Source organism: Pleuronectes platessa, chromosome 14 (genome assembly GCF_947347685.1).
Source record: "Pleuronectes platessa chromosome 14, fPlePla1.1, whole genome shotgun sequence".
In the NCBI taxonomy this organism is placed as follows: domain Eukaryota; kingdom Metazoa; phylum Chordata; class Actinopteri; order Pleuronectiformes; family Pleuronectidae; genus Pleuronectes; species Pleuronectes platessa.
The window spans coordinates 14775511-14791138 of NC_070639.1; the positions used below are offsets into that span (position 1 = coordinate 14775511).

Consider the following 15628-nt stretch of genomic DNA (forward strand, 5'->3'; position numbering starts at 1 on the left):
GCAATGCAGACATAAAAAATAATAGAAAAAAACAATAACGTTTTATCTTTTCCCTTAAATGAAGCATTGAATTTTGACTTCTTGGGGCGTAGGAATACAAGTGTGTGTTACTGTATGTGAGTGTGTCTCTGTGTGTATATGTGTGTTTATGTTTGAGTGTGAGTGTGTGAGAGAGTTTGTGTGAGTGTGTGGAGTGTGAGAGAGTGTGTGCAGCAGCAGCAGGAGGGGGAGGAGCCCGGGCTCCTCCGCCGTGATAACAGGCTGCTGCCTCGGCTCTTATCTCCCGCTCCCCGCGCTGTCCGCCTCCGAGCACCAGCTCCTCTCCTCCGGACCTCCACAAGGATTTATTTTCATTCTCAGCGAACTTCACCAAAAGCCGACCCGCTCCTCTCATGCTGTCCCCGGGAGACCACCCCGGCATTCACTCGACTTCGCGGATACTATCGGCGACTGTGTTGCGGTCTTGAGAATCATGGAAACGTGGTTCTTGAATCACGTCCTCGGGCTGTCTCTGTCGCTGCTGCTGCTGGGTCTGCCGCGGCCCCTCGGGGCAGGGACCCCCGCCAGCAACAGCTCGGATCCCGGATCGTATCACTCAACCTCGGCGGATGAACTGAGCAGCGTGTTAAACAACGCGACTTCAAGTGCATACTCCAGCGAAAGTTTATCCCCATCACAGAGGAACCTGCTCACACATACCAAGGCTGCTGCGGCTGCTGCGGGGGGAAACTTCGGTAAGACACCGGGCACTGAGGCCTGCTGCGGCAAGTGCACCCTCATGGTGTTAGTCCACTGACTTTATATTAACACTCCACTGTCCTTAACTTTATAATAACACTCCACTGTCCTAAACTTTATATTAACACTCCACTGTCCTAAACTTTATATTAACACTCCACTGTCCTTAACTTTATATTAACACTCCACTGTCCTTAACTTTATATTACACTCCACTGTCCTTAACTTTATATTAACACTCCACTGTCCTTAACTTTATATTACACTCCACTGTCCTAAACATTATATTAACACTCCCCTGTCCTAAGCTTTATATTAACACTCCACTGTCCTAAACTTTATATTAACACTCCACTGTCCTTAACTTTATATTACACTCCACTGTCCTAAACATTATATAAACATACCACTGTCCTACACTTTATATTAACACTCCACTGTCCTAAACATTATATTAACACTCCACTGTCCTTAACTTTATATTAACACTCCACTGTCCTTAACTTTATATTAACACTCCACTGTCCTACACTTTATATTAACACTCCACTGTCCTAAACATTATATTAACACTCCACTGTCCTAAACATTATATTAACACTCCACTGTCCTAAACATTATATTAACACTCCACTGTCCTTAACATTATATTACACTCCACTGTCCTAAACATTATATTAACACTCCACTGTCCTTAACTTTATATTAACACTCTACTGTCCTTAACTTTATATAAACACTCCAGTGTCCTAAACTTTATATTAACACTCCACTGTCCTAAACTTTATATTAACACTCCACTGTCCTAAACTTTATATTAACACTCCACTGTCCTAAACTTTAAATTAACTCTCCACTGTCCTTGACTTTATATTACACTCCACTGTCCTAAACATTATATAAACATACCACTGTCCTAAACTTTATATTAACACTCCACTGTCCTTAACATTATATTAACACTCCACTGTCCTTAACATTATATTAACAATACACTGTCCTAAATGTTATATTAACAATCCACTGTCCTTAACTTTATATTAACACTCCACTGTCCTTAACATTATATTAACAATACACTGTCCTAAATGTTATATTAACAATCCACTGTCCTAAATGTTATATTAACAATCCATTGTCCTAGACTTTATATAAACAAATCCATGTCTTGAACTTTCTATAAACAGTCCCTTCTTTACCTTTATATCAACACTCTCTAGTCTTGACCTCCTGTCCCACATGAGAATGGCTGGGTCATATATTCACTTTCACTCTCACCACATTAACATGAGCTTCAGCACTAAGAACAATAACGTTAAATGATGATAACAGGTGGAGCTGTGAAATAAATCAAGTAATCAATCAATAATCATTGCAATGTAATTTCCATAGCAATAAAACAAAGGTTAAATAATAATCATGATTCATCCCTTAACATATAATGGATATCGCTCAGATTTGTAACCCACGACCTTTACTCAGGAGCAAAAACTAGTCTTTAAACTTTAAAAGACATAATAATGTGACATATAAGGTAATAATGACTGTAATCGACCACAATGTTCAGCCCTATTGTGTCAACATTGAGAGTGAAGTCACTGCTTGTATCCACAGTGAAAATGATACATCCTGTTGTTGACTACTTCAATTATTAGAATAAGTGAATTGAAAATCAAGTCTGCATTTTCAGCTGATAGGGAACCGTTCAATGCAACAGGTGTATAGTTTTTTGTCTTGTTTGTCTCTCTGTTTGCTGCAACCTACCATTATTCCCATTAGAGATTCAATCTTTTAATATTATACATTTTTTTCGTATTTCTGCTTTAAAATTTCTGAAATAAGGAAATTTGTATGACTTTAATCACAATACGACAGGGAGCGATGCGATCATGGATAGATGGATTTGTTATTATTATTTCTGTGCATTTACAAATGTTCCTTGTGTAATTGTTTCACTTCTATTTGAGGGGAAAAAATGTGTTAAGGCTCTTACTGTATGTTTAGGTCAGTGGTTCTGGTAAAGAGGAGGGTAAATCCACCTTAAAGGGATAGTTCACCAAAAAAAGAAAATTCCCTTATCATCTACTCACCACTGTGTCGATGGAGGGGTCGGTGAAGTGTTTGACATTTGAACCCCAGCTCATGCAGATGTTGATAAGGTGTATAGAAACCTGCATGGATCATTCCAACCTCTGCTCTTTGAACACAGCATGGTTAGGTTTGCTTACAATGTGCAGTATGCAGGACGGCAGAGTTCAGTACAGTCCACCAATAAGCTCAGTTCAGCTAAAAACCACAATGTTTTCCTTTTATAATAATACATATAAACTGAAGATGCTCCTAAAGAATGACAAGTGGAAATAAATCACTTAAATCACTCAGCTTTTACCCCAGTCCAGCTTTCCTGCCGGGATCCAGTCTTTTGTTTCACTAACTGAGCTGTGAATCAACATTAGATACTTGACAATAGTAAAAATCCTCATCTAAAATCTCCTATTTGGCCTTTTGTAAATAAAACATTAAATATTCACAACACTGCTACCTCCTTCAATCAGCTGTTTCCATTACTGTGTTGGAACATACTGCATATACCTACAATGCCAAGCCACAGTGTTTATTAAGTATGACAGATGTGGAAAAAATCCTCACAGTGGCAACTGTGTTAAGAGTTGAGAGCTGAGCGATAAACAGCAGAGAATCTGGGAGTGTCCTTCACTCGTTGCCAACACCACGTTCCAGTCTGAGTTCTGCTGGATCCAAAGAGAGAACATGAAATAATGAGAGAGACACATGCGGAGGAAGTGAGAGAAAACGATCGAGTCTGGTGGCCCAGTTCTCCCTACAACACTCCCAGTAGATGAGCTGTTGTGACACTTGAACTCCATCCCTTCAATGGTATTGGATGGTGGCTGCTGGTCACTATGTGGTGGATGTCAGGAGTTGTCAGGCTCCCACTGCTGTTGCTCCAGTCCTGGGGATCGGACACATAGAGTGCTGTCACACAGCACATCATCAGGGGTGTGCTTAGAAAAGGCTTTAGGTCAGAGAGAGACCACTCATCTTTGTTATAACTAAGTTATATCTTTATGTCAACAACGGATCCTATGCCCCTCCATTGGATCTTTGAGGGCCAATGCCGATGCTGATATTTAAGTTAGTAGAGGCTTGATATTTACAGTGTGGCCATAAAAATATAAATAACTATAAATACAACCAATTATAAATAAATGTTTAATCAAGAAAATAAACTGAATTCTTTCAAATATAATTTTAATATAAATGCACACCATTCTCCATTGTTGACATTTACTCTCCAAAATATGTATATATTGCTCTGCAATGCATAATAATTATCATCCAACTCAGTAGTTCTCCTTAGCAACGCAAAGTTTTCGGCGTCTTTCAGCAAACAGATGTTAGGTTTATTTTGTATTTTCATTGAACTTTTTTAATTTACTAAAACTTTGACAGTATTTAGACAAAATTATAAATTTGCCACGAAACAAAGATTTTGTGGAGACCAAAATAGAGCTAACGGGGGGTAAATATTGGGATTCAATCTTGTCATACGCACATAATGTCTACATGAAAGGCTAATGCTAGCTTGTGTTCACTGGATGTGTATATAGTGAAAAAAATGCAGAGATACTATAATCCACTTAAAAAGTGATAAACGTTGTAATATGTAAGTATTGCATTCTCAGTTTGTTCTTCTCCCACAAGAGGACAAATGATAATTATTGCCGCTTTAAAGTAGCGAGTTCAAAATCATTTTCAGGGCATGTTGCTACAGATTAATTTAATTTAATGTCAGTACCCTCAGACTGAATCAGACAGGGAGGGGTCAAACAGGACTCTCTCTCAATAATCTCTGCTTCACTGTCAAATATTAACGTCAAAATAAAGCAACAATCTCAGCTCTATAACCTCATACTTTTCTTGACATTTCACTTCTGGAAGTGTTTGGTTTAGTGAATACGACCTAAAGAACAATAAATGCACACAATGAACATGAACCCACGCCCAGATCCATGGTGACAGTTTTCTGCCAGCGCCTTGTGCTCGCTCAGCTTTAGGAAGGAAATGGCCGATTCCCAGTGGAGACCGTCACCGCCATATTTAGGACATAAAGCCTTTGTCAAAGCAGACGAGCTCGGCTGCCAGTTGTTCTCCACCCAAAAATTATTGCCCCTGCAGCAAACTACAGCACCTCACACTACCCCCCCACCCCACCCCACTGTTTCTGCAGGCGGCACACACTCTGCAGGGTCAGCGCCCTCTGGTGGCCACAGCATGTTGATGTTCCACTTTTGACAGTTTGTAATTTGAATTTGTGATAAGAAAGCTGGAAGCAAACGGTCTGAAGAGGAATATTGATTTCAACATATATTGCATGAAAAGCCATATGTCTACCTAGTTGTCAATGAGACTGTGATTCAAGTATTAAGAGTGTAGATTACCAGAACAAACATTCACCTAAAACAGTAATAACAACAGTAATATAATGATAATAATAATAAGCTTTATTTATATACTAGAACATTCAGCTGATCTAAGATTGCGTGAAGGCTCATGGGAAGTTTGTAAATCCATGATGCACACAGCTTGTCTAAAGATGTAAATGTCATCAATAAAATCCTAAATTCATTGCCAAAACAAACAGGAAGCCAATGCAACGTTCCAAGTGTATTAAAAGTGACGATTAGATAGCAAGGTAATAAAATAAATTATATTTTTTTCATTTAAAATATTAACAAAAATGTACTCAAAAAGTGATTAAATGATCATATTTGAGAAGTTGGAACCAGCAAATCTGCCAACATTGTTTCATTGATACATCGATTAAAAGTATTTTTCCGTAAATCTAATAATAAATTAATTGACTAAGGGCTCGGTCACAAGTGTGACTGTTTCAGTGGCGAACCTTCACCTTCAGGTTCACTTCCAGTCAGTGGGATTGAGGGGGCGAATACAATTTTTGATTGTTATGGCGAAGTAAATCTGTAGCGTGGCTTCACATGCAGTTAAACTTTGGTGAACTTTGACCTGCTGTATTCCCTTTGCATTCACGTATGTGTGATCTTGCCCTGAAGTTGTAATAACAGGCCACGGTTGTTCATCTTGTCTGAAGATGAGAACTTTTCATTTAAAACATTGTTTTGTTTACGCACAGACACGGAGGAGACAAAAACCTTCACAGAAACGAGCAGCAGATCACCAGAGATCAATCTTTCTACTGAGCCGCTCTCCTCCACCCTTGTTGTAGCCACGACTGAGGCAAGCAGCAGCAGCGGCGGCAGCAGTGGTAGGAGCAGCAGCGGCACTATCAGTGGAAGCAGCACTAGCAGTGGCAGCAGCAGCAGCAGCGGCAGCAGCACTAGCAGTGGAAGCAGCACTAGCAGTGGCAGCAGTAGCAGCAGCAGCAGCATCAGCGACAGGAGCAGCAGCAGCACTATCAGTGGAAGCAGCACTGGCAGCAGCAGCAGCAGCACTAGCAGTGGAAACAGCACTAGCAGTGGCAGCAGTAGCAGCAGCGGCAACAGCAGCATCAGCGGCAGGAGCAGCAGCAGCACTATCAGTGGAAGCAGCACCAGCAGTGGCAGCAGCGGCAGCGGCAGCGGCAGCGGCAGGAGCAGCAGCAGCACTATCAGTGGAAGCAGCACTAGCAGTGGCAGCAGCAGCAGCACTATCAGTGGAAGCAGCACTAGCAGTAGCAGCAGCGGCAGCAGGAGCACCAGCGGCAGGAGCAGCAGCAGCACTATCAGTGGAAGCAGCACTAGCACTGGCAGCAGCAACAGCAGTAGCGGCAGGAGCAGAAGCAGCACTAGCAGTGGCAGCAGCATCAGTAGCAGCAGCATCAGTAGCAGCAGCAGTAGTAGCAGTAGCAGCGGCAGCAGTAGCAGCGGCAGCAGCAGTAGTAGCAGTAGCAGCGGCAGCAGCAGTATTAGCAGCAGCAGCAGTGGCAGGAAGGACTTAGGTATCACAGACCCGGTGACCAGCGTCTCCCACCCTGTGTCCTGGAAAGCCAGATCCTGGACGTTGACAGAGGACGCCAGCCTTCCCCAGGACCACCCAGACACCACTCTGCGGCTGCGAGACGCCACGGCCCTGGCGTCGCAGACAGCCATCCACACCGACCGCACCTACACTTCCTCAGCAATCAGCCGAGCCGGGGAGAGAACCCTGCTGTCCGTCACCTCCTCCTCTAACAGCAGCACCTCGTCTGCATTCACAGAGGATTCCAACTCCAATCAGCCCCCCTCTACCTGGGGTATCCCGGCTCGGGCCACAGAGACTGAGGACTACACCCACAGCGCCCCATCCACTCGGACTGACAGCAGGGACTCAACAGACGAACACATGACCCAGTCCTTCAAGGGGACGTTTTCAGAAACTGGGAGCCCAGAGGGGTCCAGAGGAACCCAGAGTTTAACTCAACCACCAAACGCCACCTGGCATCAACACACCTCAGAGTCTGAGGAGACCTCCGACTCGACGCCGCCTCTCAGAGTGACAGAGCTCAGCACTGACCAATCAGACGTAACAGTTTCCTCCACGCCTCCGGTCACCTCAGCCGCAGGAGGTCCAACCAACACCTCAGGGACAGAGATGGAGACGGTATCTGATGTGGGAAGCTCCACCGAGGCCTCGCAGAGCTTCAGCACTCTGAACCAGGAGGGCACCGAGGGGCTGTCATCCCAGACCAGAGAGGAGAGCATGGGCCCGGGTCTGACAACAGCGTCCCCTACAGTCAGAAGCAGTACACATGATATGGATGACTTTCTGACAGACACCCCAGTGCTGGTTACTGAACTCTCTCTCAACACTTCACCTGTTACTGTCACAGAAAGGTACATTGTGTTGTTTATTACACTTTGTAAATAATTCAAGGAAAGATACAGGACTGAACTGCTCTGTGTGTCCTTCACCACATGGGTTAAAAGCAGAGGTTAAATTTCCCTACCTGCATGAGTGTGCCTGTGCATGTCTGTGCATGTGTTTGGGAAAAATAAATGTATCTTACTCTTAATCTTAATCTTAATCTTAACACTAGGTGGTGTTATGAGCCCTATTCAAACTTTAAATGTAGATTTTTTAAATGAGCATTCATGTATATCATCAAAGAACAGTCATATAACTTAGATTAAGTTGTCATGTCAGTCCTCTGATGAACTAGTAATGAAGACATTCTTAGTTGTTGTCAGGAGTCAGTGAGAAACTGATTTATTTTCTCATCAACAGATCAGAGATAACAGAAGAAGACACTTTTAAAGCCTTCGACTCCTCCACCACATCCAGCACCAGCCCTCCTCCACCAGCAACCTCATCCTCCCATTTCAGCAGGACCAGCAGCAGCACAACGTCAGAGTTACTCACCGAGGCCACCGTCCCTTACACCACACCCCCCACCACAGCCTCCACCCCAGCCCTGCAGACCACAGCAGGGCACACAACTCGCCGTGCGTCACCGAGCCAAACCCAGGGTCCCTCAACAGAGAGTGCCAACCCCACAAAAGGCACCACCCTGCAGATAGAAACAGGCACTCTGGGAGGTACAACCTCTCACGAGCAGTATGACACCACGCCCAACACCCACAGCACCCCGACCAGGAGCACAGAGGTCCTGCACACCACCGGGAGACAGAGTGATAGGGGGACCACAGAGCTGGTGGTGACTACGTCACCCGCTGACATCCAACCCACCAAGGCACCGCCACCACCACCACCAAGTGAGTTCACTCTCTTCTTTCGCTGTAAATAGCAATTATGGACATGCTGCTTTTAAAGCAAGGTTGTTAGAAAGACTCTCTTTCCTTCGGTTATGGAAACTGATAATAATCCTTTTTCACAGCAGCCATTTTGACACAAATAGTAGGTAAATACAGGCATAAATAAGCACATGGTAAAGGGTTGTGGTCTATTTAGGTATAGAGCCTTTATTAATTAATGAACACTTTATCTCACCTATTCCAAAAATATTAACATACTAAGAGGTCTGGCATGGAAATGGGCTTCACAAAAATTTTACATCATGAGATTAATAAGACATAATAAGAATAAGATCATTTTAAAAGGTCCAGTTGCATCTATTTCATGTTAAAATGTCTGCTCTCCCGTCCGACCTCCAGGAAACCCCTGTGGTTCTAACCCTTGTTTGAACGGAGGGATGTGTGTGAGCTACAAAAGGCATCAGTTCACCTGTCACTGTCAGCAGGCGTGGACAGGACCGACGTGCAACCAGGGTGAGCGTCTCTTCTCTGCTCTTCTTTTTCCTGACTGTCTGATAACAACATTATTTCAATCTGCTCAAAGTCTTTCGTCTCCGTGCATCCAAGCATGACATTTCCTGAAAAAATGTTCATACTGATGAACAGTGTGGAATGTAAAGATTAGGTCTAAGCTCCATGGATTCAGCGGATGTGTTATTGTAATAGCTTTTTGCTCTGTGTGCCCAGATATGGATGAATGTGAGAGGGACCCCTGCCCGGTTGGCTCAAGGTGCGTGAACACACGAGGCTCCTTCAGCTGCGAATGTGCGCTCGGCTTCGACCTCGAGGACGGACGCACATGCACCAGAGGTAAGATCCCTGTCTACACACATACATAGTGATTACTACTTTTTTAGAGTTATTTTCTGAAACTTGTTTTTTATGCACCTTCACAGCAAAGACATTTCTGGGAACGTTCAGTTTCAATAGGCTGCCACAAGACCCTGTAATCTTCAAGAGCTCCACCATGCATGAGATCCAGAGGGAGATTATTCAGCTGGTGAGCGGCCGTCCACCTCACTGCCATGTCCTCTCTGCTCATTTCTGAGAAAAATCTGAATGACTAAGTAACTCACACACACTCTCTTCCTGTCGTCGCTGCAGCTCAATGCGTCGTTGTCGGTCCTTCAAGGCTACAGCCGCTCGACTCTGAGTAAGAAGTGAGTTCTTCGATAAACCTTTCGATTTCTGTATTTTGTTTTTGTTTGTCAATGTATTTTTAAAGCAAATCATTGTTATAAGAGAAGAAAAGCTGAATTTCTATGTCAGAACTGCAATTTTTTTTAGTCTAAATGATACAACCTGAACATTTAGTCAGTGTCGACGTCTGTGTTGACCTCTGCTCTCCTCCTGCAGAGAGGAGGACGGGCTTCGTATCTTTGCCGTCAACATGTTTTCCATCTCCACCGACGTGACGAGCGCTGAAGTCTACAACAGCATCCAGATGTCTCTGAGCAACTGCAGCTCCTCCATGGCGCACTGCCGTATGGTCTTGCACCACCAGCTCACTTATACCGGTAAAAAGAACCACCACAGCCACATTGTATACAACATAATAAGGATTATTTATGATTTTACTACTGTTTTCTCCTGTAAACAGGATTGAGGCCCCACTATCAAAGTTAAAAACATGTTCAGAGCCACTAGAGGGCAGAATGCAGCAGTAAAATGTCCCCTGTGATAGGTGCCATGATAGATTCAGGAAAATATTACACAGTTAGAGCGGTAAAACAGCTGCTGTACTTCATTTCACCTCATGCTGCAGAGGATTCTATAATAGCACTAATAGACAATCGTTCAATATCATAAATAATAATAATAACTTGGATTAATAAAGTGGCTTTCAAAGTGCCCATGGCTGGTGGGTTAATATTAGGGCTGTGAAATGATTAAAATTTTTAATCAAATTAATCACAGGTTTCTATGGATTAATCATGATTAATCACATTACCGATTTTCTCGGAATATTTTTGTGAAAACAAGATTTATGACATTTAACTTTTCTTTTGTGCTGCAACTCAGCAGTTCTTCAGCAGTTATCATTGCTTTTCCATATGGAACATTAATATAATCTTCATCCTAAACAATATTCGGGTTCCTTAGCCATTGTGTGGTTGAATAAAACTTTTTTTTTTTAAATCAAACAGAAATTATTTGAGCTTCTTAGCCATAGGATGGTTGACATTTTTTATATTTTTTGTCACACAACCATTAACCACACCATGATACAATCTAATGCCTCTAAAGGCCCTCTTAGCTACTCGGTCTTTAGCCAGTTGGTGAGGCAAACTAACTTGTTCAAATTCTCTGACAGTAAAGCTGACCGCTTCTTTTGCACAATGTGTCCTGCGAGTGAGTCTGGTTTGGCGCATTCCACTTGAATGCCGGCGCTTGGCTGGTCACACCGGACGCGGTAGCGACGCCGAAGCGCCGCGCATTACTAATAATATCACATACTTCTGCTGTTATCAGCCTGCAGTAAAAACGGCATTTAATCATTTTTTTCAAGCATATACTTACTTGTTGCTCCAACATTAATTGCAACAGCGTCCCAACATGTGTCTTTTTTGGTGTTGTCTTTATACAACATATGCTGAGAATCAACAACTCAAGTTACTTCTCCACTTCAATGATTAATTTAATGTCATCCATGTTGAAGAACTTCTCCGCTGTTAGCTCCGGTAAATGTCGGGTGTCGAGGGTAAATTACGTATTTTCCACTCAAGCCTATGTGGAGAATACGTAGCCCCCCCCCCCCCCCCTCTCTTTTTATCTTTATGACTGCTTGTGTGGCTGTAGTGGATGGGCAGAGGGGGACATTAAATAATGTGGTTGGTAAAAGTGGTAAAATTAAAACTCCAAGACAACAGAACGTGAATACAAAGTATGGGATGTATATTTGATCATTTATATCATATAAAATATGTCATCTATATCGTTTAAAATCATTTTTCAGTGTGTTTCCTGTCGCGATACGCTCGCGTCAAGCGGAAAAAATAGACTCGACGCCGAAACGATCGCTTCACGGCGCTAGGCAGCCGCGGCACAATGCTACGCTTCAGCCTCCAGTGTGTTCAGCGCTGCGGTTTAACATGGGAGTGGATGGGAGCCAGAGGATTGGCGCTGCGCTTACGCCTCGCTTCGGCGTCGCTTCGGCGTCGCTTCCGCGTCCGGTGTGAACCCGAGCGGCAACTAGTGCAGAGGCGGCGGAATTGGAAGGTCCTTCTGCGCATGCGTTAAATGCGTTAAAAAAAAAAAAACGAATTAATCCTGTAATTTAATCATAACGCGTTAACGCGTTATTTTTCACAGCTCTAGTTAATATATATTATGGTTTCTTCTTGAGCTGAAACCTGAGAGTGAATTAAGGGGAATGCAGGGAACTGAACCGTACACATACATTTAACATTCAAGAACTTTATTGTCCTTGTGCAAGGACGACATTTCAAAAAGGTCCATCCCAAAATCAAATTGTGCCTGTTTTAAATATTTACAAAAAGAAATATACAATTATTAAAAGAATGAGCAACTATATAGTAAAATATAAATATAAGCAAAAGAAGTATAAATTAAGTTCTTCACTAAGTAAACACAAGTTGAAGTAGTAAGTATTTAAAGAACAAACAATAGCAGTAAAGTAACTGAGACAATATGTCTACCCTGTTGCAACATCCCTGGGAGATGACAAAGTAAAAGTTTGGTGCTTTCCAACTTCTTGGGACATCTCATGTTGTCCAGTTTAGGATCAGATCCCTGTGTCGATGCTAACTCTGTCCACGTTGTGTTCCAGTGGAGAGTCTGTGTGTGGCTCAGAAGGCTCAGTGTGACACCGAGCGCTCCTCGTGCACAGACAGCGGAGGCACAGCGTCCTGCCAGTGTCTTCAAGGATACTACAAACACAATCCTGAGGACTTGTCCTGCCTCGGTAAGCTCACCTTTTCTCTCTCCTGGTTTCTGCAGATACTCAGCTACTAATACTACAACTAATAATAATAATAATAGTTAAAATAATAGACTCTAGTTTAAAATGACTTTTCAAAGTATTGTTACAAAGTGCATTATAAGGCTGAAACAGGATTAAAAAATGTCAGGACTGAGGGAAACAAGATTGGGGAGTAAATTGATGTAGTGATAAAACATCAAAACACAGCAGTAAAACAATAACAATAAAAATAACTACTGTTCAAACTAATTGTTTATTAAAACTAACAAAAGATAACGAAAATATATGTTTTAAGAAGTAATTTAAAAGATGTAATTGATTCTGCAAGCCTCAGATCTTCGGGCCTGGAGCTGAGGAGCCTTGACTGCAAAAGCATGACATGCCCAAACCTAGACAAAATATAAAACAGATAATTTTATAAAATTAAAATGTTACACTTCTGTTATATATATATATTTATAACAGAAAAGTTATCGTTTCATTCCTGACTAAAATAAAATACTGTGGCAAAAGTAGATTCATACAAATTAAGAACGCTTAAAAATAGTAACACACTTTTGGCCTTTCTAACCAGTAGAGGAAACTGTAATTGGATTTTGTTCTGAACACAATGTTTATCTCCAGATTGTGGGGATGGCTACAAGCTGGAAAACGGCACCTGTGTCCTGTAAGTCTGGCTCTTTTTTTTCTTTTTTTTCAACCTACAGTATAAGAGGATAGATTGAAAGATTTAGGATCATATGCTCACTGCAGATTCTGTCTCTGCTTTTCAGTTGCACCTTTGGATTTGGAGGCTTCAACTGTGGAAATTGTAAGTCACTGAAAAAAACCATTTCATATATTTTCTCATTGTGTGATTGTTGTGTGCGTTGATTTTTTTAAGTGTAGTATTTAATACTCTATCTGTTTATTTGATGTTACAGTTTACAAGCTGATTGCAGTTGTGGTATCACCTGCAGGGGGCGCTATGCTCCTGATCCTCATCATCGCTCTCACTGTCACTTGCTGCAGGTAAGTCTGCAGATATTTTTTGCATTAGAACTTTGTCCCTGTTTTGCTATTTATCTCAACCGTAAAATGTAACTCAACCAACAGTTCCAAAAGAGTTAAGCCAAGTCATGTTGATTGCCATCTGGTGGCTGGCTGCAGTATAAGTAATGAACTCCACCTCCTCCATGTTAGGGGATGGGACATGGACCAAGCTAAAAAGTGCAACTGCAAACCTTGGCAGGGGATTTAATTTGTTAAATGTTTTTTATCTCCCAGGAAAGATAAGAATGACATTAACAAGATCATCTTCAAGAGTGGAGATCTGCAGATGTCCCCTTACGCCGACTTCCCCAAAAATAACCGCATATCCATGGAGTGGGGCCGAGAGACGATTGAGATGCAAGAGAACGGCAGCACCAAGAACCTGCTGCAGATGACTGACATTTACTATTCTGTAAGGACACCTAAAATACACTTCTTATCCTACATTACACTTCTTATTCTAAAACACTCTTATGAACTTGTGATTGTTCTTAAATATGTCTTTCTTGCTCAAGTTGGGGTTTCGTTTTTTGTGTGTTTGGATAAAACTGTTGAGTAACTCTACCTGACGAGAGGAAACTGTCAATGAAAAACATGTTGATTTTCTCTCTCTTTGTATCCATCCCCTTAGCCTGCTTTGCGTAACTCGGACCTGGAGAGAAACGGCCTGTACCCGTTCACAGGTCTGCCGGGCTCTCGCCACTCCTGCATCTACCCCGCCCAGTGGAACCCCTCCTTCACTAGTGATGACTCACGAAGAAGAGACTACTTCTAACTGCCCCACCTGAAAGACACACACGCAAACTCACCGACTCTTATACTGTGATGTGTCATGATGGTTTTCACAGTGAAGATGCTCATGTGTTAGCTTCACTTTAAAAAAAACCATCTGCATTCAGGGCTGCAAATGAATTCTGTAAATGTGTGTGTTTGAGTGAGTGAGTGTGTGTGCTTGTGGGTGAGAAATACACACATTTTGCAAGTAAAAGTAAGTTTGGAATGAATTCAGTGTTTTTGCATGTTCTACCTCACTTACTTCAACTTGCATGTACTTTACATTACCGCTGTGGCGTTAAAGTTGGTGTCATGTGTTTTCCTGTCCTCCAGGAAGCCACTGATTCTCATTTGTCAAGAAAAACAAATTTGCAGACCTATGCAAAATGCGTAAATGCACAAATGAAGAAATTTAACTTTGTTTATCAACTGTGCACAGAAATATGTGTGTGAGGTATCTGGAGAAACAAATTTATGTTCTATTCAAAACAGCAGTATTATAAACTATATGTGATATGTCCCAAATAGACCAGAACATGCAAAAATAACACTGATGATGTATGGTCCTTAAAGTGCTGAAATATGAATATGTGCGTGCCACTGCTGTCGTATGGAAATGATCCGTTTCTTCATATTGATGGAACATGATAATAACAAACCACTGAAGGTTGTAAGTTCTTTTTTACACCAGCGTAACGTGAGGAACGACTTCCTGATCTGATAATTATGTTTATTTATTCCCTGTTTGTTGATATCCTGTATATGTAGCTGGTGAACATCTCATTCATACACACTGACTGGAGAGGAAATATGTTGCTTTAAATGCATGTGTGTGTGTGTGTGCGTGTGCTTGTGTATGTCCTTTAAGTATTGATGATTGTGTGTGGTTGAAGAATAATGAACTGTATACCAGAATGTTTTTAAATGTTTGAATGTAAAGGTGTATAATAATTAGATATTTCTGATGAAGTGCTATTTTTATTCATATGTGTTTTTATGATCTGTTGACTCTGGCGTTTTAGTCAGACGTGCTTATTTAAATAAAAAATATAGCAGAGCATTTGGTCTCTAATGAAATTATCTTTGAAAGTCTTTTGAATCATTCACAATTTTTACTGTGTTGTTGACACAGTTTGTGTTGCCACTGTAAGAGCTTGAATTCATATTCTTAAATAATTTAAAATCAAAATGACTGATATAGAAAAAATAAACATGTTGTTCCAGAGTGTGGCCTAGGGGATAGAGTGGGCGTCCAACAAGAAGGTTGCCGGTTCAATCCCCACTCTTCCCCATCTGCATGCCAAAGTGTCCTTGGCAAGATACTGAACCCCTAAAAAATGAACCCTCATAAATGTTGAGTGTACTAAAAATG

The 15628-nt window shown here is 41.9% G+C and overlaps 1 protein-coding gene across 1 annotated transcript; it reads left to right on the forward strand.

Moving 5' to 3' along the window:
- Positions 1 to 288: 288 nt before the first annotated feature.
- heg1 (heart development protein with EGF-like domains 1) lies at positions 289 to 15336 on the forward strand. The gene is made up of 14 exons (XM_053440392.1): positions 289 to 734; positions 5912 to 7589; positions 7981 to 8468; positions 8868 to 8981; positions 9195 to 9317; positions 9404 to 9507; positions 9612 to 9667; positions 9864 to 10024; positions 12298 to 12432; positions 13075 to 13117; positions 13224 to 13261; positions 13374 to 13461; positions 13717 to 13894; positions 14114 to 15336. Exons 1-14 carry the CDS (start codon positions 473 to 475, stop codon positions 14255 to 14257), a joined length of 3612 nt encoding a protein of 1203 aa, XP_053296367.1. The 5' UTR covers positions 289 to 472; the 3' UTR covers positions 14258 to 15336.
- Positions 15337 to 15628: the final 292 nt, after the last annotated feature.

Bases quoted from the DNA above. Each gene is read 5' to 3' on its own strand.
- heg1 (XM_053440392.1), top strand. From the start codon at position 473: ATGGAAACGTGGTTCTTGAATCACGTCCTCGGGCTGTCTCTGTCGCTG. The intron at 8,982-9,194 runs GTGAGCGTCTCT...CTGTGTGCCCAG, and splicing joins AGGACCGACGTGCAACCAGG to ATATGGATGAATGTGAGAGG. The intron at 10,025-12,297 runs GTAAAAAGAACC...GTTGTGTTCCAG, and splicing joins CCACCAGCTCACTTATACCG to TGGAGAGTCTGTGTGTGGCT.